The following is a 27,852-nucleotide window of genomic DNA, read 5'->3' as shown; positions in this document are numbered from 1 at the left end:
TCAAGACTCTGGAATGTATTTAGGAATTATTTTGCAAGCGCAGTGGTGTGGCGCAGCAACGAAACCCCACTGTGGAATTCGAAAAGGATCATCAAGTTTTCTATAGTACATGTACATCCATCCGTACCGTTCTGTGCACTCACTTTCGTACCTGAAAAATACAAATTTGCAAATCAGTTGGACAACACTTTTGAAAACGGTTTCTTTCAAACCACAAAACATTGAAACAAAAGTGTGCTCATATTTAGATAAAAAACTAAATATTAAGATATAAAAGTAATGAAAAACTTCTGTCAAAATGTAATAAGTATGCAAGAGCAAACACGACTGTCACGTGAATTCTTTAAATAACCATAAACCTACAATCATAGGTGAGTTCAACTGTCTTCTGAGTAACACTCCAGTAAATGTATTGAACAAAGATGTAAAATTTTAACTTCCGTGAATCTGGGTTACTTTGCGATTACTGACGTGGCATTGTGGTCACTTGGACGTCCACAGTTTCGGCATAGTACTGAAGGGGAGGGAAAGTCACTAGTTCTCCGCACCACAGAGGTAACTGCTTGCGATAGACTGCAGGACTTTTGGAATCACAGATTTTACGAGGATGTATTCCGCGCGTACCCGGTACGTTTTTAGGGCCGTTAGGCTCCGAATGCAGAACCCTCCGATTCCGAGTTTCCTATTTAACTAGGCTGGCTACACACGGCCCTGTCAATTTAGACAACAATAATTTCCGGCTTGGCAATACATCGCCAAGCGTTTGGTTGCAGTTTTTTCCCCCAAGTAGGCAAAATATCACCTAGTTGGTGACAAAAAAATGAGATGCCAAATCCAGGGTCAGGTTTGCGATATTGGTGATATTTAGGGAAATTCCAGTTGAACGAACATCAAAATTGCACGGGGTAAATTACTATAATTCTTTGAAATTATTGTGTGGTATTGGCTACATCAAGAGTTTTTGGTTACGAGAGGATATTATTGTATTGCATCTCAAAGCCGCTTGTGCCCCATCTGCATAATTTATAGTATTTCAATAACTGCACTAGATTACGTTATTTTCAAAACGTTACATGAAAAAAAAAATCTACAGTCTTAACGTTTTCTAAAGAAAATCACCTGTCTTTGTTCCGACTTCAAGAAATCACAAAACGACCAAATCACCTAAAGCAATTTCGCTGAAATGTTTTTAACACTTAATAAACATGCTGCTCTGACATATATATATATATATATATATATATATATATATAAATTACTCTTAGCTTTTGATCAGAAGGTTGATAGTTTTTTAGCATCACAGTTAAAGTTGCCAATAAATGTATCTGAGCAATAACTATACGGTGTACTCTATTTTTAAGTGTCACCTGAAAAATGTTTGGGAAATGATTCAAAAAGTTTGAATACCATTTAAAAGAAAGAAAACAAACTGATGGCTTAACAACGTCAGGAGGATTAATGAATTTCTTTGGGATTTGCAAAAAATGTCGTCCGCGATCTATTGAAACCATATCAGATTTTTTACCCAAAATTCAGGTTCTTAGAAAAATCTTTTGTGAAAGCTAATATTCTTCCCAGAGATTTAGATACTGCAGGCATTTGGTTTGACTGCACCTGTTTTTTGCACTACACTGCGCCTTCAACTGTTTGATACTCATTGAGACTGCTATAAATACGTACATTCTTCGAGAAATAGAGAAGAAAAGAAAAGCGTGTTTGTAAAAAAATCCACACAAATTACACTGTCTATAAAAAAAATCTGTCATCTGTCCCAAAGATTTTATTGACTGATCTTGGTTGCAATTTTCACGCTGAATTCGAAAATGATAAACTAATTTTCTCCATCACGTAGCAAGTTTGCGTGAAAGGCGCTGAAATAATTTACAATAGTGGCATTTACCATGAGGAAATCAGGTAATGTTCACCTTAATTGACAGGTCTAATCTTGGCTTATTCGACATAATTTGACTTTGGAAGGTCCTATAATGTAGTGATGTTGCCAACAGTGATATGCATTGCATATGCATACTTGCTCCCTACTTTTCTTAATATAGGATAGACCGACCAGTGAATGAACTTTTCCCAGGCAATAAACAGTCCGTTATATATTTTAAAAAATAAGCTTCCAAAAGATTTTGTTCTAGATAAAGGCTTCTCAAACTTTTCTGACCCGCGTCACCCTTTGAAGAGTTAGAATTATTGTATGGCACGTTGTCTACCCCTATTTTTGGGATGAAAGTGAGCAAGTAAAGTAGGCCAAATAAGGCTACCCTATGGTTCAAAACCTAATATCTCGCTCCTTTATGACTGAATTGCTCCGGCTTTTGCATATTTACCAAATGACTCATAAAAACAAAGAAAGAAAATAAAACCAAGTGAAAACAATTTAAGTTTCAACTATGTTAGCAGTTTTCGCAAAGAAAAGCGATTTGGCCTTACTAGGAATACTCTGGGTAAAGATTACTTTGCACAGAATCGTAGATAAAAACGACAAAAGGTACTGTCAAAACTAAAAAGAATTGAAAGGGTCTTTAATATCAATATAAATATTAAACAACATTTGGTAACTTCAAAAACATTACCGAAAATTCCATGTTTATTCCATGTTATTTCCACAAAAAGAAGAAAAACCAATCGTTATGCAGTCGAGCCCGCTTAATGGAATAGCAAATATTCCACGAAAAAATATTCTAATAAGTGGAATATTCCATTAAACGGGATTAAAATAATAGATAACAACGATTTGGTGAATTGAAAATGTATTACATTAAACGGGATATTCTTTTAACCGTTATTCTAATAAGCAGGCTTGACTGTATTCGAAACAATTGATATCGTTATTTTATTTTGTATTTTTTTTATCACTCATGCATGCAATTCGTACGCACCAGCTGTGCGTAGTAAATAGAATGCTACTAAAATAGCACGGAATTCGCAAATGGCCACGAAGGAAAAGATGCTTTCATTGTAGCTGTACTGTAACAGAAGTAAAAGCGCTAAAAGGCATAAATTCAACTCGAAAAAAGCTTTATTGCCTAAAACAGTGAAGATAAAAATTGTCTATTGAAAGTACAAGCAGAAACTTTCTGTACATCCACACCATCTTTAGTTCTTTATTGAGTTTGTGCTGTTTGACCTTAACTTTGAACGCAGCTGCACTAAGTTTTCGAATAGCACATTTCGAATTTAAAATTTTATACGCACGCAACTAAAAATGCAACACCTGTGATAAAACTATATAATAATCGCAGAAAAATATGGCGAAAACAAAATGTGTACTATTTGAGAAAATTTATTGAAAACGTTAAAAAACTGAAAATTAGTAAAACTTCTACTCATTTGTGGCAAAGGAAAGAACTGTACCACACACCTCAAAATTTTTATGGTATAGTTAAGTGCCACCAATGGTACCTTTTTCACCCAACTCATCATCGAAAATAAAATTATACTATTTTTACTAATTTTGGCTTAAAACATGAAAAAACAGCATTTTTAGAAACTTCAAACCAATTGCGGAAGATCAAGAAATTGTCAGAAAAAATTCAATTTTTTTATGTGCACTTTGCTCCACCAATGGCACCTTTTCCGCGTTACCCATCATCGAAATTTAAAAAAAAAGTTGTTTTTCGGCCCTCCCTACTGTACATCAGTACTTTTCTCTTCCAAAATTATAAAGCTGGTTTCGTGCATGCAACTACTTAGATAAATATTAGTTGTACTTTGATAAATATTAGTTGACTCTCTTCTTGTGAGGTGGATAGGGACCGCGTAAAAAAAGTTGCACAAAGAAAAAGTCGCTCAAAAAAAAAAAAAAAAAAAAAATGGATAAATTAAGTATATTTGTTATGTCTATGATTTCAATTGTTTTCAGCCACTGCAGAATGCATTTCGGGTAGAGGGGTGCTTCGGCACTGGTTACGAAAAATTGCGAAAAACCAATGAATGAACTGGTTTTTTTTTAAATGTTTTTCTGAAAATCGGAGAAAACTGCAACAGGGCCTGAGTTCTAGTCAAATAATTAGTCCTCGATGAAGATCAATGGATTTTTCAAAGCTAACTACATTGGCTTAAAACAATGACCTCTAGCCCTGCTTTAAACGCAAAAATTTAATCCATTTATTTTCTTCCCTTTGACAAATTTAAAAAACTGAATCATGTCCCCTCTGACTCTCCTTTGCTAGAGATCATAGATATTAAGCCTTTTAAGTCTGATATCAGAATCTGAATCTGAAGGTCCCCTTTCTAGCCTAGTAGTTTCCTTTGAATCCTTTCTAACGAAAAAAAGTTGGAATTTCATTCGGCAAATCAAAATTTTTCCTTTTCTCAAACATTTTAGTTCGGGGTACCCCTAAACGCCTCCAAATGAGGTCTTACTAAACTTCTGTATTTTTTCAGAAGAACCTTCTTGGAATTGCCTTAAATTGATCGATTGATTAACTCAAGCATTTTATTGGTTTCGCTGAGCTTTTGAATAATGGCGTTACTGCCACGAACGCATTTGTTCTTCGCAATAACGAACATATTTTCCACGAACATTTAGGATAAATATTTTCTATTTTGTTGCGCAAAAGGAAGTTTTTTACATAATTGAAAGCAAACATTCCCAGTACCCCACTCCTCCTCGATGTAAAAAAAAAAAAAAAAAAACCATCATATATATATATATATATATATATATATATATATATATATATATATATATATATATATATATATATATTACTAAAAAAAAAATGTTACCAAAATTTTGAACGATCTTTCAAAAGAGACTAACAAAACGAAAATGTCTACTGAATCAATACTTTCGAGATGAAAATATACAATTCATGCGTAGGCATGAAAGTTGAAGTAAAAATCTATTAAATACCCTCGTAACGGCACGTTATCATTTCGATTTCTCATTGTCTTAAGTGTGATTGCAAAAAAGGCTATTTTCGGTATACGTTACGACAAAAAAGAGCTGCTCCGGAAGGAGGGATTGACCCGATATTGCTTTTATCTGCTTAATCTAACGCCTCCGACAACATTGAAATTGCCAAATGTTATTCAAATGATGGCTCGTTTCCAGAACCGTCAAAAGAGTAAAAGAAACATTCAATATATGTGAATTATGCCAGCAAATTGCAAAAGCAATCAATCTGCTTTTTGATTCCGGAAAATGTTTCTAAATTGAACGTCAATACTGAAAAGGCTTATTATCTTTTTTCCCTTTTCTTTTGGAGTTTGTATCACGAGTTAATAATTTTCCAAATTTTAATCGATAAAAATAATGTCCTTTTTTATGTTGATATGTGGTATCATTACGTAAACGTATTTGTTTCATGAGTGTGCATTAACATATATTTATTGGGTGACATTATGTGCTTTACAAAAGGTTTTAAACGCAGATTTTTGATTGCATTGGTTTAAACACATAAATTGAAATGCTATGTACACAAACACGTTTGTCGACAACATTTAAATTAGCTTACTTTCCAAAACATTAAATTGGATATTTTACCAAGGGTTTTCATAAGCCTTAGATTCCATATAATCTCACACGTTCATTTATCCGCTAAAATATGTAATTAAAAACGAAATCTTGCGTATACGAAGTGTGATAAAAAGAATGTGGTGAATAACTTTTATTTAAAAGTAGCAATAAGATTACATGGCGTTTAGTTTAATCTCTTTCAAGGTATTGCTCTTGGGTAGCAATACACTTGTCCCAACGCTGAGTAGAAAAATGGAAGTATTTCTGGATTCGTTTTCCTGCAAAACTTTCAGATGATCCGTTGCATCTTTCTTAGTGTCAGGAATAGCGTCCTTTAAGCGCACTTTTAATTTAAGCCAGAAGTCGCAAGGTGACAAATCCGGTGACTAGGGATTGTGCAGTTGCGGTGGGTAAACAGGAGCACATTTGTCGACGTCGAAATTAATGAAGTCATTGGATGGAATCGGTTTGATTTATCTGAACTGAAATAGTTTTGAATTGAAATCATCAGTTTGAAGTACGTGATTCGTGTCAGACTCGATAACCAAAACCTCACACTAGCGACGCTGCATCTAATTGATAAGTCCGAACGTTTTCAAACGGTTGCATCATATGGATTTAGCTTCAGTAATTGCTACTATGAAAATTCATTTCTTTTACCTTTTGATTCCTCCTTGTGTACGAGTACACATGTACAAGGTGTGCCTGGAGAATAATGTCAATGAGTCTATTGGAATACATTTATTGATCCGACCATTTCAATACAATGCAAGTTTTCAATGTAGACTATTCCTGAGTTGATGCATCGTTTGCGGCGAGATTTCCAGACACTGAAATCTCGCTGCAAAATTCCAGACGCGACTGAATTTTTCGAAACGTCCTTCAGATCCCTGGTGAAAACCTCATTGACATTGGCAAGTGTTTCAAAAGGATTTCCTTTCAAGTTAGTTTTCAAGTAGGAATACGAATAAGTTGAGGAGATATTCCCGTTATTTCAAAAATTTCTAGCAGTACAAAGCAAAATGCAACTGCTCTCTACCTCTTATTCAAATAAAAGTAAATAAATTAAAATTAAATGAAGACAACTAAATGGTTTTGTCCTATGATGATTGATGAAACACAAAAAATCAAGAATTACAAGAATTAGCTAAAATGATTTGCATAATTTTAGTCAATGATCAGTACAGTTAGAGTTTAAAAAACTCAGCCCTCCATAACCCAGCCAAATTCAGAAAACTGAACTAAGCGCAGACAGAAAAGAAAAAAAAAAAAAGAAAAATTAATTTGAATTTTGACATCTTGAATTCAAATTATGTTTTTCGCAATCACGAGTGTGTGTATGTAGGCATGTGTGTGTGTGGGGGGGGGTGTGTGTGTACGGGGTATGTGTGTTTGTGTCTGTGTGCAGGCAGGAATGTGTGGGTAGTTGTGTGTATGTGTGTGTATGTATGCGTGTGTGTTTGTGTGTGTATGTGTTTGTGTGTGTAGGTGTATGTGTGTATGTGTTTGTGTGTGTAGGTGTATGTGTGTATGTGTTTGTGTGTGTGTGTATGTGCGCGTGTGTGTGTAGTTGTGTATGTATGCGCGTGTGTGTAGGACATGGATGCAACCTGGAGACGGCTTTCGCTATAGGAGCAGCATCGTGAGGAGCCCGCCTGTCCACGGTGATGGTGCAGAGGGTGGCGGTGGGAAAAATCAAAGGAACGTCAAAAACAGTCAAATGAAAGCAATAAGCAATCGTGATTGCTCAAAAAAAGCTTGAAAATCCATTTGGGTGCGCATTCTGGATAACCCAGGTTTTCGGGACTTTACTGGATAAAAAAAAAATATTGTTGCCTGTTTTTACGACCAGAGTGTGAATTGGTACCGGAGCAGATGGGAGCTCCCTTCCTGTACTGTGTTTCTGGAAAAATGGACTTCTCTTTCACATAAGTTTTATCACTGCTCAAAATGCAATTATTTCTCAATGGCGTTTTGAAAATTTACGAATTCAACCCTGACATTGCAAAAAGTGTTGCTTTGCGTTTTGCAGAAAAGCCACATTGCAGAAAAATGGTGAGTGAATATGTCAGTCTCTCAGTCCTGATTTCACACATCCACTTTCAACTTTACTGATGTGGGTTGATCGTTTTTTTCTCTGATGAAGGAATCTATAGTAGCTTTAAAATAAGTATTTTCTGTAACTTTTTGACGAATTTGCTTTTGCTTACTTTGATCATTCATCTCTTTTCACACATTAGCAGAAAGAATTTTTGATCATTTACTACTTACTTTGCTACAAATTAATCAATCAGTACTTCCTCTTTCTCCCACAAATACAGTAAGAAAAGAAGAAGTGAAATAGCAGATATTTTAATAAGTTAAATTATCTTAATTTTTAAACAATATATAATATTTCTGTGAAAAGAAGGGTGGTATATAAATTATTATTAGTTTCGTATATTGTAGAAAAATGTGGAATGATTCAAAGCTGGTTTGAATTTATAAACACGTTAGCAAATCGTTGGACTTACAGTCAACTATAAAAGTATACGTATGATTTCTGATTGAACTAATAGTGATACAGTGAAACCTGTGTATAACGATACTGTCTATAACGATATCCTGTCTATAACAATATTTTTTTTTGGCCCCAGCAAAATGTCAGCATGAATAATCAAACTATCTATAACGATAACCTGTCTATTACGATATTTGTTTTGGGTCCCAACAGTATCGTTGTAGACAGGTTTTACTACAATACAAATTTTGAAAAAAACAATTTTGCCCGGGGCCAAATTTTACTGTCACTTCATGAGGGGCTTATACGTGGGGATGTTATGAAGTTAAGTCACTTTGGATCCCAATAAAAATTAGTTCTTCAGCATTCATGTTCAAGAACAATCTTACAAGCATTTTTACCGAAAACTTAATATCTTGAATGACAATTTTCTTGAAATTACATTTGCATCAAATTAAGTACATCGAATTATATAGTTTAGCGAGTTTTGAATGATAGAGGAGAGTTGAGAGGAGAGGGATGGTACAGCTGTATTTATACCGAACTGAAATGTGAAAAATAATTGGTAGGTCGTCCAATAGATGTAGCAGATTACAATCAAGCAAGAATCTAAAGTTGCCATATGTAGTGGATAAGATAGTTAAAAAAAAATACATCCTCTTTTGGCATAAGCTGTTTTATTAATCCTGACTCTCTCCTATTAACGCTTAATGAAGAAATATATTTAATAAAATGATAGCGTACTCACAATGGGGATATACCGATGCAAGGACCTGTCTCTGTGACGCATCTGTAGGAGAAGACGTACTGTTGAACGTTGTCTTGAATAACTTCAACTTCATTATCATAAAAGTCATGCGTAATGTTGATCTGCTCCCAAAGTCGGTTTGTTTTGCAGATTTCTTCAGCTGGATAGCTTGACTTTATTTTCTTCGATACTGATGGTTGGGATACTTCTGGTTCAGGAGAATCGTTGTTCAGGTAACGTTTTCGCTTTGAACTCCCACGATTCTTAAAGGTAAAATTAATAAAATAAACTAATGCCACATTAGAAAATGCACACACATTAATGCTGCACTAAAGAAAAATGATGTGCCAAAAATGCAGTTTTAAAATATAGTCGGCAACGACAGATCATTGATCAATTTGCAATTCGGTGATGCTATTACAGACCATAGCTGAAGGCGGGAATAAATTGGACTTACATCACTTTTTCGGCTCCAACCTAGGGTACATTCGTGATCAACCTGTACTTAAGAAAAGGATAAGCCAAAAAATTTACTTATATAAGGCGAAAAATGATCGTAAATATCAACTTGTTGAAGACTAAATTCACGAGGTTTGCACTTTACCATACACAGAGCCAATTAATAAGGTAAGCAACCCATGCCGTTACATAGAACTGTACATTTTAGGGGGCAGAAAATGTTACTACATCATATCAGTTGTAAAAGATAAATAAAAAGTTGCATTTTTAAACAAAAACTGGTAAAGGTTTTCTTTTCAACGTTGAAAATAAAATAGATTTTATGCCCAGAACCACAGCATTTCACCATAAAAAAAAATTTAGTACCTAAATTTTTCAACGAATTTCTTTAGCCAACGGATTTTTTTTTTAATGCATTTGATCTTTCCACCTATGCGTCCTGGCTGGTCACTTACCATTTGAAAACTCAAGGGTGCCTTCTTGAGTGCCTTCTTTTCAACTTCTCGGTTATTCAACTAATCCTTAAATGGTAATCCAGTGATAAGGCTGGACCTTGCTGTTTTGGGTTCGAATAGAGGTTCTCATCTTAATGTTGAGACAGGAGAAATATCTATGGGCAATTATGGGTCTTCATTAAATGGGGTCCGTAATTACAGCAATCCCATCCCAGCTAAGACGACCACCGTCGTATGTAAATTAAAGGCGTGCATGACTGCTGAAATGGTTCTAAAAGTAGCCTTGGACCTCCGCTTTACGGACAATATAGTAAAGTTAACTAACCTTAAGAAGACGAAAATAAAACAATTCTAGATATTTGTCAAAAGTTAACAGTCCTGAAAAAACAAAAATACATGAAATGACCCCTCCCTGCATCCAAACAACTTCAAAGAATGATTTCAACTGCTCTCCAGCTATCTTACATCAACAAGCAGGGTCAGATTAAGGCATGGGCCCAGGGGAAAAGAAGTATGTAAAAGGCAAATTCCCTTTATGTATAGAGGGCTTTAATGTAAAGTCGAAATTAAATCTCGTAGAAAGAGCTTTGCGTTGGAGGACAGATCTCTATTTCGTCGGTAGGGCTCTAAACTTTAGCTTGTATGGGTTAATATTTGGGAGAAGCAGCCTAAAAGTGGACCACTGAAAGTTTGACGAAATTTGTAAAATTAGTTTTTAGTCTACAGGCAAGAATATTCTAGAGATGTTTTCAGGCACTGATACTGTACAAGTTCCAAGAATTGTACGTCGAAGAATGCATAAATGGGAGAAAATAAAATGTTTGTCAAATGTCTACCTCTGAGCCAGAACAACGTATAAGTCATATAATCGCAACTTTAGAAAAAAGAGAAAAAACTTTTGTATGGCACATGCAAGATGGGATGCACGCTCTTTTAACGCTAGTGAAGAATTACAAAGTTTTTTTTTTTTTTTTTTTTAGAATTACGTTTACATGGTTAGATGCGGAATAGGATTCTACATACGATGCACTGATAAGCTGAAAGTCGCAGTTTTTACACTTTCGTCAGTCTGGCTTTGAGGTACAGATATGTACCGTGGAAATGTATTCACTTTTCTCACTATAGCGGACAAAGTGCATGGTCATTACTGGGAGAAATCAATTAATTTAATAGTTGTTGAAAGCAGTTTTCTTCACTGATACAAATTACATCTTGTTTATCATTCAAGAAAAATGCGAGGAATAATGGAAATAAATTCATCGTGTTTAAATCTGAAAGATTTGACAGTTATACTGTCCATAACCTTTTCTATAGACATTTAACGAGGTACTCGCATAATTTTTCCGAACATGAATAATTACAGCAGGGAACCATATTAAATGATACGTTGTTGGGCAAAATGGTGCAATGATCCACATTGCGTGAACACGTGAGCTAAAACGTATTTCAAGTTTAGTCAGGGGCGCCCCTACCTAGGCCTCATGGCTCAGACTGAAATTTTTAGGGGGGCGTTTTGAGGGATATTTTTTCTCGTTTTTTGGTGGGGGCTCTTGCTTTTGGGGTCTTCGCAATATTTAGGGGAGGGGGGCACCCGAGTTTAGTATATCTAAATCTAAGTCTAACAAAAAAAAATCCCACAACGTTTTTAAGCTGTTTTACACACATATTCCTTACGCGTAATAAAATATCTCATATCATACCGTTATAGAATAATAACTTTTATTTTAAGAAATGGAACAAAATTTTCTTACAGTGTCTGCTGTCTGAAAGACTTTAGTACATTTTCCTACAAAAATTGAAACACCATCAATTGCTGACAAAATATGCAATGAAATCGGAGGTATCACCTATCTTGAATTTTGACCTTAAATCTTGAACGTTGATCGTAGACAAGTCCACAAACTGACAACATTTTCTTGCGATCGTTCAGTGCTGCTACTGTGTCATGGGTGATGTTAAACCGATTTTTTTTGTGAACTATCCATTATGATTCATTGCGCTTCCGCGCAAAATATTTAAGATATTCAACTGGAATTTTTTTTTTGTAAGTTGTCACATACACCTGGCTGTCAAATTATGAAGCGTAAAAATTGCCATCTTTCGTGTTTGAACAATTAATTACTTAAATTTATTGCTTTAAATGTTCATATTTCATCAAGTTTTCAATACTTTTTATTTTAAACTTTAGTACATTGTTTCTTTTGTATGATGCCAAATTTTCTGAAAGTTTGGAAGAGTTTCTAAAGCAAACTGTGTGTTATGAGCCAAAAACCTATGATTGAAGTTGGTATTTTTGAAAGAAGTCTTGTATCTTTGTAAATTTTAGTACTACGTTTCGAAAAATCTAACAAATAATTGTCCATAGCAAGTAAACTGATTTCTTGAACTTACAGTTTATTCTCAGCTATTTACGATTTAGGATGATCAAAAAACGTTTTTTTTCTTGAACTTGTTGGTAGTCTCCTAAATGCATGGGTCTTCATTTTTATTTTAAAATGTTAGAAGAAGAATAGCTTTTATTTGACAAGAGTTACAGAACAATTGGTCGCTTATTTCTACAGAAATTCGTATAAAAATAATTTTTGAAAGTGTCACAATTCTTTTGGTAATACAATGTAATACAATTATCTCCTATGTATATTCCATTTTTATATCAACTGCAAGCTCGAAAATACTTAAACCTAGGCATTACGGGAAATTCTTAATCCAACATGTACAACTGGCGGATTACCTTACCTTACCTTACCTAACTGGCGGATTTGCCTGAAACAAATTTTATCAGAAAGATATTTTGACGAAAAATATAGATTTAAAAAAGGTTTTTTTTCGTTTGATTATATATAGAGTATTTTTGATGATTTCAATACACGGAAAGAAAACAGGAAACTGTAGTTCGGATTGTTTAAAACTTTCTTTTTTTTAAATGAACTAATGTTGAAACTAAATTGATCGGTAACATTCATTTTTGAAACTATAATATTAAGGCAACTCCTCGCCATTTAACAGTATTAAGAGAACATTAAATGTAGTGTAATTTAAGCGGTATGTCTTTACGAAGCTTCATGATATTGAACTGCACGTTTTGCATGCAAAAAAAGGTTGCCTATTTAGTCGCTAAGTGTTTTATTTCAATTTCTTGAGCTAAGGCGCTTTGAGAGTAATGAGTTCGTGGAGATAAAACTAAAAAAGTAATTATATTTCAAAAGAAAGTTCACGCGCTGAAGTAGATTGCTCAATGTCGTACTGTAAAATTTTACTTTCAGGCGATTGTCATTTCGTGTCATCTCTAAGACACGAAAAGTATTTCTGACATTTCATTAAAATTTTATTTCATTTAATTCTTCTTTCATGTTGTTGTTAGCCATTTATGTTTTAAAGTCACGTCTCCTCTTTTTTATGTCTGTTCATATAGCTAAAGAAAACACTCGTTTTTTAGCATTATGAAATCAGTTTATCCCTCTAAGATGATTGATCGGTTAAAAACACATGAATGACTGTTAAGAGAAAGATTTTGTTGAGCTCTTTTGACCCAGAGAAGCACTTTTTTAATGAAGTAAATAAATATTAAGTAGATACAATACGTTTTCCTTGTATGTATAAAATGTTGCTTTTTAACTGTGAATCTAAAGCTTCTACAATGAAATTCTACTTCGTTAAACCGAGAATCTACTGAATTACGATGTTTGTTTGCTCTTAAGCCATTTATTAGGAGTTGATGAAATGTGCGCTATATTTTTATTTTATGTTCTTCAGTTAATGAAGATTTTGGCAAAAAACAGAATGTCTGTTTTTGAAAATGAAAAAGAAAGAGGGAGGGGATGATATTCAAGGAAGTATCCAATATTTTTTACTGTGCCAGTGGCCATGTTTTTTGATGTCATCTAATTAAACACAATATTTTTCGTGTACGTAAGTAAATAATTGCGCCAATTTGATACACGAAAAAAAATGCGAAAGGATTATCATCCAAACCCCACATTTCAAATAAATCAGCTTGAATCAAGAAATACTGAATAAAATAAGAAATTTTGAAGTAAACTACAAATAGAAGAATTTGTTATTTTATGCAATGGAAAATAATAAGACATTTAGAAGTAAGAATTTTTTTGCTATTTTTAGGATCTTTTGAGCTTTGAGTAAGAAGACACTCAAATAGTAGTTTAGCTGTTTTTGAGACAGCATTCTCTAGAGAACAATGTCAAATAAAATATTTTATGTTAGCAGTTTTGGTACCTCCTTAAATGCTTCGTAAGTTCAAAATAGTTGAAATAAATGTAAACAGTTTCTGTCGTACTGTATTCATTTTGTCTGACCAAACGGCTTACCATTTCAAAGAAGTCTTAGCATACAAAATCAGATTTTGCAAAAAAATTACTTTCTTGTCTGAGAAAGACCTCACATATGATTGCTCCTTGATTCTACTTCAAAACGGCTGTAAAATAGAAATAACTTTGAATTCTACTTGATACCATGCTACCACATGATGCTCATCAGTTAAATAAATGTTTAAATATGAAAAAGAGAGGGCGAATAAAACCTCCCATTTGGTCAACCCCCCCTCCCCCTAGTTTCCCCTACTCCAGTTTTTAAAGATAAGTTTTTTCTGTAGACTTAAAAGAAAAGGTTTTATAATACAAAAATATAAATAAGCAAAACGGAACTTGGAAATCACATTTTCCAGACATCGCATTATCTTAATGGTGTTTTTTCCGCCAGAGCAGGCTGCTATGGTTTCTGATGTTAACAAACTCTGTATCTTAAAGTTACTTTTAAACTTAACCATGTCCTCATCCCGTAATAATGTAAGTGAACAATATTTTTTTTTTTTTTTGACTTTCCATAAATTCTTCCCATAAATTCTACAACACATTCACACCGTAGAAAATTTATTACTGTAAGATTCTGATTTTACAGGAGTTAATTCCAGTCGTTGAAATAAAATGTGTTATCCTGATTCAAATGAAACTTATCAGACGGCGGTATTTCAGATTTCGTTTCTCATGAAATAGAAGTGTTACCAAAATGGAAAATTAAGTTTCATTTACATAAGTAACCCATTTTCAATCAGACAAATTTTTGAAATATGCCTCTCGATTCTCTGAAAATCGAAATCTCGCGGGCGAATTCCGAAAAGCAATCTTTTAAGAGAAAACTAAATGAATTAAAGCCTGAACAGTAATAGGTAGTAAAATCGGAACGAAACTGGAAGTGTACATTACAGTTTGAGCAATGATTTTAAATAATTAATAGTTACTGACTGAAGATAAATAGCTTTATACTCAATTTGTAAATTAATTGGTATGTAAGGGCTCCATTTTCCGGATAACAAGAATATATATATATATATATATATATATATATATATATAAAGTGATAATTACAGGGTATCTGCTACATTTCAAGTTTTGAAATCCCCCCCCCCTTTCCCTGATTTCTGCTCATAACTTTCCCATGACTCATGGAATGCAATTTTTCCAGAAAAAACATTGATTTTTCAAAAGACTATCTAAATTTGTGTTTTGTAAAAATTAAATTGTAATCATCGGATCTATGTTTAGGACGTATGTTTATAAAAATTTAAAACAAACTGAAATGTAACTAACTCAGCTACTATTATAACTAAAAAACAATTTATGTAACAATGACTAGTGATACGCATAAAATAATTTGAGTTTCAACTAAATTATTTTGCTACCAAGGACATACAATTTTAAGTCTGAAATTTCTGGAAATATTTTTTGGATTCCAATAAATCATACAAAATGTTTATATAAGTAAGAATATTCATGAAAACAAATTTATTTTCAGTCACTAAAAATATTGAAAAAAAGTTTTAGCTGCAAAATGATTTTTTAAAATAAAAGAAGCTTCAACCATGCAGCATGCAGCAAAAATGATGTAAATACTGGTGAACAGTGAAACACTTAATCCTGATTTCTTTTTCCTTTTGCATTTTTTAAACAAATATTTTGTTTTATAAATAAATAATAGATCTAAAACTCAATATTTTTTAAAGCTTCTAGTTTTCTAAAACAATCTATGACTGGCAATAATTTAGTAAATACCAAAATTATGTTTACAATAAATAAAATAAACAAATAATCAGAAAAAATAGAATATTAAATTAAAGTACTTAATAATTAACAAAACCGACATTACCAGATATACTACCGTCCAAGTTTTAGGATAGGCTTAAAATATTGGAAAAAATCCCTGATTTCTGTAATTTATCTATGTCCTTAACGTCCTTAATTAAATCTTCAGACCAATTTTATTTTCTAAAATGTTCATTAACGTAAGACACTGCTGAAAATTAATGAAAATTTATCATAAGTCTCTTGAACCAACTCGGATGCAAATGACTAAAAAATTTTGAGTGGAATGATAGCGGAAAAATTAGAAATATACAAGTCCCCAACTACATAATTAGCCACATAGGGAGATTGAAAATAATGCATAATACAAAATTATAAACGTCCAAATGGTAGAATAACATCGTAAAGAAAAACGAGCGAGTATTATAGAAGTGAATGCAATTGGATTTCGAAATGTGTGAAAAATTGGGACTGACGGGTAAAAGCATAAGAAACGGCTAAGATGCGTGAATTTTGCACTTAATTTGTAGAATTCGATAAATAAGCTTGTTCTCGAACCCAAAATCTATGACCAGATGTCAGTTTCCTTGACTTTTGAGCATTTTTTCCTGAAAAACCTTTCTGATTAACTAACCCTTTCAAGGTCTTCATACAGACCATTGATGACTAATTAACATTAATTTCAAAGAGTACATAAGAGTATAATTATTTGTAGAGAGTTTTGAAAAAAAAAAAAAAACCCTTGAATTCCCTAGTTTTCGGTGCTGATCCAAATCGATTTTCGGTTTGAATATTCGATTATTCATTTTTTTTGTCCTATTACTGTCGTTGGACACGATAAAAATTAAATATAATCGCCTTTAATAAGAAAAAAATAGACTTCTTAAAAGCAATTGCTATAAATTCCCGCACTCATGGTTCTTCACCCTCTAAAGGCTCCTTTTAGCTTTGCAGTACACGAAGGGTTCTAAAATTCCTATTCTGATTGCCTAAGAGGTAAGCCTGTGCAAATTTATTAATCCTCAATTGGTTGAAAGTTTAAAAAAACTAACAGTTTTAAGCGCTTTTTGGTGTTTTTGCCCCACTGTGCGACAGTGTGTAAAAATTAAACATTATTTTCTGTTGATTTAATGTGATGGAATAGAGAGGAGGACCTCCAAAGTATTGTGAGCCTTGGGTCTCACTTTTATTTAATCGGGCCTAGTCACGTGGAATGTTATTAAAAATATTTGGTTATGAATTACATCTTCACTGCTATTTTTTCTGTGCAACCAAGTTGTTATCATCCACCCTATGTATTTCCCCCTGGGGTAAATGAAAACAGCAAAGCTTTTATTCTATATCTTTTTCGAAGACAATCTACATTCGATTTTGGTGTGAATTAAAATTTGTTGAATATCTTTGCTCTTTAGCTTCTAGAGATATTAAGTTGAGTGTCTACGTGACGGTTTTCCACATTGGTGAATTTCGTGGGGAAGTTGCTTTTTCCATCTATATATCCACTAGCTTATGGAGTAATTGGAAACAGGGTAGATAAGAAACGATCTAAAGCTAAAACGCTCAAATTTTGTTACCAGTTACCCCAAATGATCTTAATTCTTATGATCTAGAGGTAGGTCATTTATATTTGGTGGATGGTTTGACTTGTGATCATAGTTTGTTCAAATCTAGAAAAGTTACTTACTTGTTTTTCTTCTCTGATTGACATCTGTATGTCCGGATCTATATCGGGCCGACCTTTCCCTACCCATAGATACCTTTGATGCAATGCTGGATGATGTCGAATGTGATCATAAAGGTCGTTCATCTTCTGGCGAAATAACGCATATTGAGCTGTTGTGAGTCGAAAGTCTGGTTGTGAGCTCAGTTCGCGTAGCACTTCTTCAGTGTAAGCTGTACAAAAAATAAACAAACATGTCTGAATCGGTGTTCGGACGAAGAGGTTACAATTTTAAAAGTACAGTGGAGGGGGAAAAATGAAAGGTCATTCGAAGCTCAGAAAAGCCTTGAAAAATCACTCATACTGTCCATCCGCTGTTCAACTTTCTACATAGGGTAGACTAGGGCATTCGTTTCTCTTTTCTTGTAACTTTAGCTTGAAGCAATGGAACTAATTGATCTCACGTTGCATATTTAAATGTCTTTTTCTCATCAAAATGTTATGTCATTTTTTACACCAATTTATTAAACCTAAATATTGAAAGAAAAAAAAAGGGGGAAATCGAATCAAGTCTCCTTTATACAATTAGGCGAGAAAAGTGTCCTTATGTTTAAATACAAGTGTTTAAATACAAGTCAAATATTTTTTATTCCGATTAAATTTTTCTGGATAACAACGGGCCACATATGGTGCGTGGGACGTTTGGTTGGGCACCACTAGCACAATAGGTATTGGCGATGTAATAGACTTATGGCTGTTGGAAAGTAGGAATATCCTAGTTGGCAACATTCTTCAACTGTACTATGATATTTACAGCATTGTTTGGTCGAAGTTACACAAAAACTATTTATTTGGCGATGCCACACATTGTTTTGTTTTTTTTTTACGTTATTTTTACTTAGACAAGCTTTTTAAACAAGATTAAAAGCTCCAATAAATGCAAAGCACTGCTCCGAGTACATAAATTAAGCGTTTAAAATGCTAACTTATTCTCCAAAAGAATAAAAGAAGCCAGTAAAAAACGTTAAAAGTTCAATTGTAAAATAGTCCGCCATATAAATATGTTATGTAAATTAAAATTATCAAGGAATTGTTAGAACGTAAAGAGAGGAGAAAAGTTGGCGGTGACGTCAAAGAGATAATGTCTGTTTTCGCCAATGTAAAAAGTAAGCAATTAGCCAAGTGCCAATATGTACCCCTATTCCAAACTTTTTATCAAGGTTCCAGCAAATCTATTCATTTGTACATAAGAAGTAGTAGTATTTTAAGGGTAAGTTCGATAGTAAGTCTTTTAAGGTCACACATAAGAAAGGTAAGTCTTTTCGTTCAATCGAATCCTAAACTGGATCCAGAATGCACTTCTATTCGAAAAATGCAGATCTCTTTAAAGCATGCATTATGATCTGGAGAAATATTTAGTCTTTCGCGGTCTGCTGAATAATTCTAGCTGAACCAAAATAAGCAAATAAATACGAGGGCCGTTCCTCTTTTTTTTTCAACCTCGGGTCACACACCTTATGAAGGCCACCCATACAGCGGTGGCTAGTAGGCAACAGCACATCCTCCATTTTATGTATAACCTCTGTCAGTGCAGTGTCCACAGTGGAAATTCATCGAGGAATGAGTCGATTGTATGGAGACAGTTTAATAAGTGACTTTTTTGTTCCCGAATGGTGTCGAAAGTTTTAAGATGGCCGAACTAATGTACAAGACAAAGGGAATCAAAGACGTAAGTCTGTCACTACAGACACCTTTGTTCAACGAGTTGATCAAGTGATTAAGGGAAATAGAAGGTTCGCCATAAGTGAAATTATCCATATAAAGTAAGTATAAAAAAAAAGAGGCTTAGGAGGCAATGCTTCCAAAATTACCCGGTCCTCAGAGAGACCGTCACAACTCACTTAAAATTATTGGCAGTAACATTTTATAAAGATGGTATTTCAAAGCTTGTTCACAAATATAACTAATGCCTCAATCGTCAAGGTAATTGTGTAGAGAAGTAGTCTTTATTGTACAAGTCAACCGGGGTGAGTTTCCCATGTGCGGGTTAAATTTACCAACCAGTCAAATGTTTGTATCTTTCTGAAGCTCGACAGCTTTCTTTCTTCGTTTAGATATAAAAAAAACTGCACTGCATGAAACGTTCAGCACTTATATTTGGTTTCACGTTTCAGAAATGATACCAACTAACATTTAAGAAGTTGACAAATTCACCTCGTATATAGCAAAGTCCCCCCCCCCCCGGTTGACGTTACCTTACCTCGGGTTAAAAAAAATGCCTTCAATCGTTTTCCTTAAAAAGTCTATCGAAGGTTTAAGAAAAAAAAAATAGACCTCGCAAATAGGCGCTTTATTTTTTAGCGAGATCATGCATATCTCAAAACTGTGGCTCAGGTTGCGATCATATAACATTAGTTGTATGAGTATTGGTGGTTTAATCAACATTTTTTAAAAATATCATTACTTATACAACGTAACTATTATCTTACTTATACATCATTTAATCATTTACTAACGTAAGAGAGCAAGAGAGAGCATTCAGGAACAACAAAGTCACTTATTAAGCTATCTCCATACAATCGACTCATTCCTTGATGAATCTCCACTGTGGACACTGCACTGACAGAGGTTATGAAAGGGAAAATATGATGTTGCCTAATAGCCACCGCTGTATCGGTGGCCTTCATACGGTGTGTGACCTGAGGGTGGAAAAAAAAAAAAAAGAAAAAAAGTGTATGATGAGTACTTTGTAATCATTAAAAAAGTTTTTTAGTTCTTAGTACGGAAAGAACAGTTACTTGTTAATAAAATGAGAAGACAGTGCACAAGAATACATAATTTGAATAAAAAAATAGATATATGAAGATAATTCTGTACCTCAGAGCCAGACTAACGTAAGTCCAAAAATTGCGATTTTTCGTTTTTTAGTGCATTGTATGTAAAATCCTATTCATCATCAAGTCATATGAACGTAATCCTTAAATAAATTTTTGTAATAATTTGACAGTGTTGAAAAAGCTCGAGTCCAGTCATTTTTATGCATTAAGCGACCGTTTTTCCGCTCTCCTCTAAAGTAGCGATTATGTGACTTAGGTTATTCTGGCTCTGAGATACAGAATTATCGACAACAGTCGTCGTAAAAACGACTTCTGCAAATGCCTAAATATAAAAAATAATGCACAGGCAGCATTGAGCCGCTGCAGGTGCCGAATGGGTTTGGCGACCGAAGCGAGCAGGGGGCGAATCCCCTTAGTTATAAAAGTAAAAACTGTTGTTAAAGGAAGCATTTTTAAAACTGCAATTTAATTGTTTCAGCAATTTAAAAATAGAATAAATTTGAAAGATTATGGAAGCAATTATGAGTAAAAATTGAAAAATATTACCTTCAATTATTAACTGTATAACTCCACTGGATATATGATGTGGATGTAATGTAGACCTTGAGATAGCAACTTGAACACCTGGAAGAAACATGCATTAAAAATAACAAGGTAATAATTCCTTAGTATTTAAAAAATTATGATTGGTACGTGTTCTGAGGGTGACCGTTTGGTCATAAATACACCATAAAGTAGCATAAATATATGCGTAAAAACGTCTCATATATGCAAATGAAGCAACGTATTAATTAGACGTATTAATAAGAACCAAATGAACAATGTATTAAATTAATCTTAAATTATAAATTTTCTAGAATGTCAAGGTATATTCAAAACTCATATAACAGTTATGTCTTTCTGTTTTTTAACCTACTAAAACAAAAGTAAGAGCTTAATATTTAACCTTATGCGGAAAATTAGCAAAGGGGTGATTATTGAAGTTGGGTATAAGAGACATAGCATTTGTCTAAACACATGATGCCATTTTTTACACGTATTTGTCAAAATTTTAGAAGATGTTGTCTATCTTTTTTTTTCTATTTTAATATATTTTTGTTTTCATTCATTGTTTTTACAGAAAAGATCACAATCTGAGTGCTAATTAGTAAGTACCACCGTACATCTAACTCATAAATTTATGAAAGCAGTTGTTAGTAAAATTGATGAATGGATTTATGAAAAGTTGTTGTGAAGAGAAATGTTTCACTTCATGGACATAACATTAAAATATAGTCAGTTCAACGCTGTTCTGCTTAGAACAGTCAATTTTTAGAATGTAGATTTTGATGATTTTAAATGCATATTTGTGTTCAAAACCAACGGGAGAAGTTACATTTGCGGCCTTAAGATTTTTCAAGCGAAGTTCATGCAGTGAGAAGCTTGTGCAAAGTGTGTCTAAGGTGCGCGACCGTTAGTTTTGAGCGATATTAGTTTTCAAAAGTTTCACAAACGTATGTGAAACCTAAATGATGGTCAGGAAAAAAGCTCAAACCAGTCTCTTAATTAATAACTTTAAAACATTGGGGGAAAAAAATAAGAAGTGGCACCCAAAGGTGTTGTTATCTGCAGCAGAATGTTTTAAAAGCAATTGATTTGCATAGGTCACACTTTCGCGATACTTTTAACGTTCCAACACTTCACCGCGGTCCGCCAGTTGCCAAATGCTGGCTTATAGAAAACCAGTAAAATATATGTAATTACGTTTTGATAAGATGTAGTACCTTGCAATTGTAAGTCCTTGATAGACGTTAAGCTTGAAAAAAAACCAAAATAAATTGCTGAGACAAATTTTAATAATGTTTCTTGGAAATATTCCACCAAGTGAAGATACAGATATACACTCTTCAACAATATACCACACCGATGGAATCATTAAACACATTATAGAAGTTCACTGCAAAAGAGATCACAAAAGATATTATTCCTGATTTCAAAAGCTCGTCGGTTTAAGCAAATAAATTTTTGATTTGACAAAAAAAAAAAAAAAAAAAACCCTAAAAGTAGCCTGCAAATAATTGAATCATATTCCGGAAAAGTTGCCATAAACCACAGGACAGTTAGAGAAGGAAGATTAGGAAATTATTAAAACACGTACAAGTGATTATTTGGCTTTAATGAGGAAAATTGTTTCTGACTCAGCACAGATTGTAATGGACCAGAAGATGATTTCTGAATTTATAGATTTAGTTCAGTTTTTAAATATACTTACTTCGTTTACTGTTAAAACTATTACAGTGATGGAAATGTTCATATGAATTTTATTTGTAGTAAACATTTTATTTCAGGATTTCAATAAAGCATTATCAATACTGCCGGTTCTTAAAGTTATGAAAAGTCGGTTCTTAAAGTTATGTTTATTCCGATTTTGTTCGAAAACAAGTCACCTCCAATTGTTAATTATTTTTTAAATGTCAAAAGATGTGTAACAAGTCCCATAGAAATGATGGAATCTTAAATAAACAGTCATATTATTTGGTTTAAAAAATATGAAATAATTTGAATTCTGTGTTGAGCGGTCTGTTACATTCTTCACGAAACGTCATATTTTCCCTTCCACACATTTTATAGGACTATAAAAAGAAAAATTTCGCTTTACTCTTTTCCCAAGAGCTACCTAGAATGCATTTAAAATGTTAAATTTTTATTAAATTATTTAAACAATTAGTTATCGGCGTGACGAACGTAACAAATTGATTGTGACGAACGTAATCTCTTGAGACAAACACTGCATCATCCGAACGTTTAGTTCAATACAAAATAAATAAAATGTATATTTTAAAATAATTTAAATTTTTAAATGTCACTGCATAATATTTTGTAATTTTCGCAACAATTAACTCGATTTTTTAACACATATTTATGGAAATTTCTTGGTTTGTATTTTATGGAAAAAATGGCAACTAAAAAAAAAGAGTTAAAGCAGAGTAAGAATGGCAAGTAAACAAAAAGAAAATGACAGGAAAAAAGTAGCAGAGTGTACAAGAATATTACGGCAAAAAAAAAAATTAATTAATAATTGAATAAAACAATTTAAAAAAACAACAAGACTGAGGAATTAATAATGAGAAGTCAGGAGACGAGAATCAATATCGCGAAGCTAGTAAGCTAACTTTGCATAGAGTTGTAAACCAATGCAACTTCACCTTTCTCAACATGCCAAGTTTACGGAAAGATTCAAAAAGCATGCTCTTCCCAGTAGTCCAAGGAAAAAATAGGCTGTTGTATGTTATCTTGCTAAATAATAATAATATTGGAATTACTGTTGCAGAAATGAAAGCAAAAACGTTCCTGGAAGAAACTTTCTTTAAAAAAAAAAAAAAATCCATACAATTGATTTTGTTTCAGTGAGGAAGATTACATTTCTTGATAGTTTTCTGGGGGAAAAAAAGCTCCGCTTGTGAGGGATTAAAAAAAAAAGGTTGTTGTTAAGACTCACGATAGAAGTAAAACTTTTATCTTTTCTTCTTTTTTGCATTCTAAACTGTCATTTCACCGGTCGTTTTCTCTCACGCCAAGCTTTTGTTCTTTCTGTGCCTGACTTAGGCATATTTACAAGATGATTGCATATTTTAATGAAGAAAATAGATTGTAAACAATAAAAAAACTAAAAATTACTTGAAATCCGCCTTTTAACTGTTGCCAAAAACAGTAAAAAAATAATAGTAATAATAAAGTTAATTTTAATAGTAAAAGTTAACAAACTAAATTAAAGGCAAAACCTTAGCAATGTGAATAAAGCTCTTAAACTGATGACTTGACTTGAATCAAAGAAATCCTCGAAAACCTGCATTATTTGAAACTTTTAAAGTGACTAAAGGTCCACAAATATATGCTTACTTAAGCTTGCCTTGAAATTAAGCTGTTAATTTTATTACCAAAACAAAATTTATAAATACTATCGCTTTTCATTATTTTTGGCAGCAATTAAAAAATAACTACGTCACTTCCGTTTAACAAAAAGGTTGTGGATCAGAAATTGAAAGCTCTCGCATAAAACGTTTCAGTTCAAAACAGATGAGAGAAGAAAAAAAAATTAACAAAACCAATAAAAAAGCATTTATTGAATCCATGGCGAAAATTTGTTGATAGATGTGTTAGTTTTAAGACAAAATATCAGTGCTGACTTATTGATTAATAGTTACACACGTAACGGTCTAAAATACTAAGCGAGTCTATTTCTAAAATGGACTTCAGTAACCGTGCGAACGTAACTTCATGTCTTTCATGGTTACGTTTGTTACACGTCATATTTTGAAGAAATATTCATTTATGTCATATTATAAGAAAAATGAGTATTAGTCTGCATGAAAAATGAAGTTAAGGAGTGAAAATAACACATTGCATTGTTTTTACAATAATATCTACTTAAACTTTACAGAAAATGAGAGCTGAATTTCATGTTGCAAATTGAAGGTTGCAAAAATGTTACATTCGTCACACTATAGTAATTTAGTTTCAAAAACTAATTTGTGCGATTTATACTGTGCTTTATTGCATGAATATTACACAAAAGTTTTATTCTTTCATAAAATTCCGCAAAACCACAAGTAAATAATTATCAGTCGTTTAAAACTCATGTTATGCAACGAAACAAATTCTCTGAATGTTACGTTCGTCCCGATGGAATGACCCAAAAGCCCTTCATGTAAGATAAATATTGAATAATTAGTTTTTTGTCTCTTCTGTGAAATAAGTTTTGATGAAAATGATTGATTTTCGAACTCATCCGTACAATTACATTTTTCGTTAATATTAATGAAGTTGAGTAATCTAAAAGTAACCTGTAATTAGAGAAATTAATTACCTTTTCTATATAATAATGCCCGTTGCAACATTCTTGTCCTAAAGCATCAAAACGCATTGAAGGAAAATCATTAAAAAAAATCACAAGGAATCGAAAAAAATTCTTCAATTTTTCAGGTTCGTTGTGGGATCGGAAGATACTATCCGATTTGAAAATATAAATATTTTAAATTCCTCACCAATTTCAGCTTTTTCGCATTTTAGTGACTCGAATATAAAACTGTTTTTTCGCACCACCCTAATATCAAGTCCCTAAAACATCCATCAAATCTCACTAAACAGTGTGAAAGCATCTTTATTTATAAATGCAGTAAAATTTTATGACAAATCACAGCGCCGAGGTTTTACAATGTAGAACTAAAACACATAACTCTCTCATAGTTGGACAGCTCACACAACTATTTCTTGAAATTCAAAGCGAGTTCTATTTTAACCTTTTGAGGGAAAATAACAGAAATTTCTGAAACGATTTACAACGATCTCTAAGGTTGGAAATGTCGTCAAATAGTACATCTGTTTCCCTTAGTTGTATATTTAGATGCACAAGTAATACAGCCCAGGAAGGAGATGTAGGGAAAATACTAAAGTAAGATAATCTGAATACCGGATAAGAAGGATTTCTGGCGATGGCCACTGAAGTCATCTTTATTAAATTTTTTTGTGCCTAAGAGAGTGCGTGGGCAGTTTTCCTATAATAGCTGCATCTTCGTGAAATGGTACCCGCACATTTTGTTACTTTGTGCTTCTAAACCACGTATACCCTATTTACTGTGTCCACTGGGGGCTTATGAATCCCTTCACCAACCCATGATTGATGATGGAGCACTGATAACACGTTGTTATTTAGGAAGGTTTGCTGTGCAGATGGTTCTAGAAAAATACAAGCAAGAAAGAAACAGAAGATCTATTTGCGGATTTTATTTTTATTGGATCCCGTTTAATAAGTCGAGGGATGGTTTAAAAAAATTAAACCCCATGCACAAAATATTATCTAACCAAAAAAAAGGGATTCGTGCTTTATAAAATCGAAACACAAAAACACTGCTCAACCTTAATAATCACTAAATCTAATTGGAAATAGGGAATCTTATCCAGAATTTTGTTTACAGTGAAGTATCTACTTCCGCGAGGGTTGCGTTCCAACATCTTCCACGTAAGTCGAAATTTCGAGTTATGAAAAAGAGAATGTATGCGACTTTTTTATATACTTAGGTTATTATTTTATATACTTGTAAAAATCCCTTAAAACTGTCTTAAACCATATTTTAATTATGTATTACTGCTTCCTACATCAAAAACTATTTTTTTCTAGCTGACCCACGCGAGCATTCACGCTAGACGGAAGGAATTCAGAAAAACGGGATTTTAAAGTTTTTTTTTTAATTGTAGCAAAAACGTGACTTTTTTGTTTATTTTACGCGGATATCAGTGAAAAAAATCATCAAAATGATCTCTTACTTTTGAACTTTGATGAAGTATTAAAGAAATTCTGCCGTACCGCATCCCACCTCCTCCCCGCCAAAAAAAAAAAAAAAATCCTTTGAGAAATAATATATAATGATGCGATTTACCATACTAAAATAATCGGATTTTCAGACTCATCATCCCACATGAGTTGGAACTCGTCCCAGAACTCATGGTTTTAACATATATTGCCAATCCTAATACAGTAGTTCAAATGCATAATTATTCATTGTGAAGTACATCTTTGCTATCGAACTCAAGTCGCTCCTCTTGCGCATTCGATTTCCTCGTTGTCGAATATAATACGAAATCAGTTCACTAAACATCCGATTTTTGCGGTTAATGGAAATACCATTATAGAACGATACATAAATCGGAAATTTGAAGGTTGAATAAAATTTTCTTTTGCTTCATTGGGAGCACATATGAAATTAAGTCTGTAGTAACTAATACGAGTGTCATTTGTTTATTAGCAGGAACTGTCACCCTATTGCATTTTTCTGCAGTTTAAATGTTTCGAACTTAATAACATAATTATATGAGCTAAAATTTAGGATGAAAAAAAAATATCGTCAATTACTTTTAAAAATGAAGTACTTTAAGCAAAAATGTAGAGTAATTTGGGGCAAAGTGAAATGGTAAAAGATTTTCAGTTTGCAGTAACACGTATCCAACAATATTTTTAAAAAATCTTATACACATAATTCCTTTTATTCAAAAAGAAAAAAAAATAATAAAATAAATATCTCTAAAAATCAAGAGAAAAGAATAATGTAAGCCATGTTTGAAATTTGATACACATATTGTAATATATTCATTGTTTATCAAAAGCAAGTTTTGTTATTACATAAGGATAAAGTATTTGCAATTAACATTTTAAGTATTAACTGAGATTTACTATTGTCTAGAGAAGTTCTTATTTTGTAAATATTTGGTATTTTTTAATTTTTAAACTTTAACGCAACTTGTGAAGTGCATGCTAAGAAAAGCAAAATAATTCGTTTCGTTTACTTATTCAATGATGTATTGAATTACTAAACTATTCATTCATTGATGAATTCATATACATTCCCTCAATTAATAATTCACTTTTATTTATTCATTCATGTACTTATTTTCTTATTCATTCATCATTTTATTCTTTCATTGATGTTTTCTCATGTATTAATTAATTTTTTTTATATATTATTTTATTGGTTCCGTATTTATGAGTTTATTCATTTATTTCTTTCATTTATTCATTCATTTGACAAAAAAATGTTTTGAATAATCTAATAAAATTTGAAAAAAAATTTATTTTTCACTTTGGTCCCATG

General features: G+C 32.8%; 1 protein-coding gene across 1 annotated transcript; it reads right to left on the bottom strand.

Annotated features, from left to right (window-relative positions):
* LOC129231739 (uncharacterized) lies at positions 1-25,881 on the bottom strand. The gene is made up of 5 exons (XM_054866101.1): positions 25,878-25,881; positions 20,774-20,851; positions 17,415-17,623; positions 8,722-8,984; positions 1-151 (listed from the first exon to the last, which is right to left on the bottom strand). The coding sequence occupies exons 1-5, from the start codon at positions 25,879-25,881 to the stop codon at positions 1-3; spliced, it is 705 nt and encodes a 234-aa protein (XP_054722076.1).
* Between the last annotated feature and the right edge of the window lie 1,971 nt (positions 25,882-27,852).

Source organism: Uloborus diversus, chromosome 10 (genome assembly GCF_026930045.1).
Source record: "Uloborus diversus isolate 005 chromosome 10, Udiv.v.3.1, whole genome shotgun sequence".
NCBI classification, from domain to species: domain Eukaryota; kingdom Metazoa; phylum Arthropoda; class Arachnida; order Araneae; family Uloboridae; genus Uloborus; species Uloborus diversus.
This window is presented reverse-complemented; position numbering and strand designations above follow the sequence as displayed.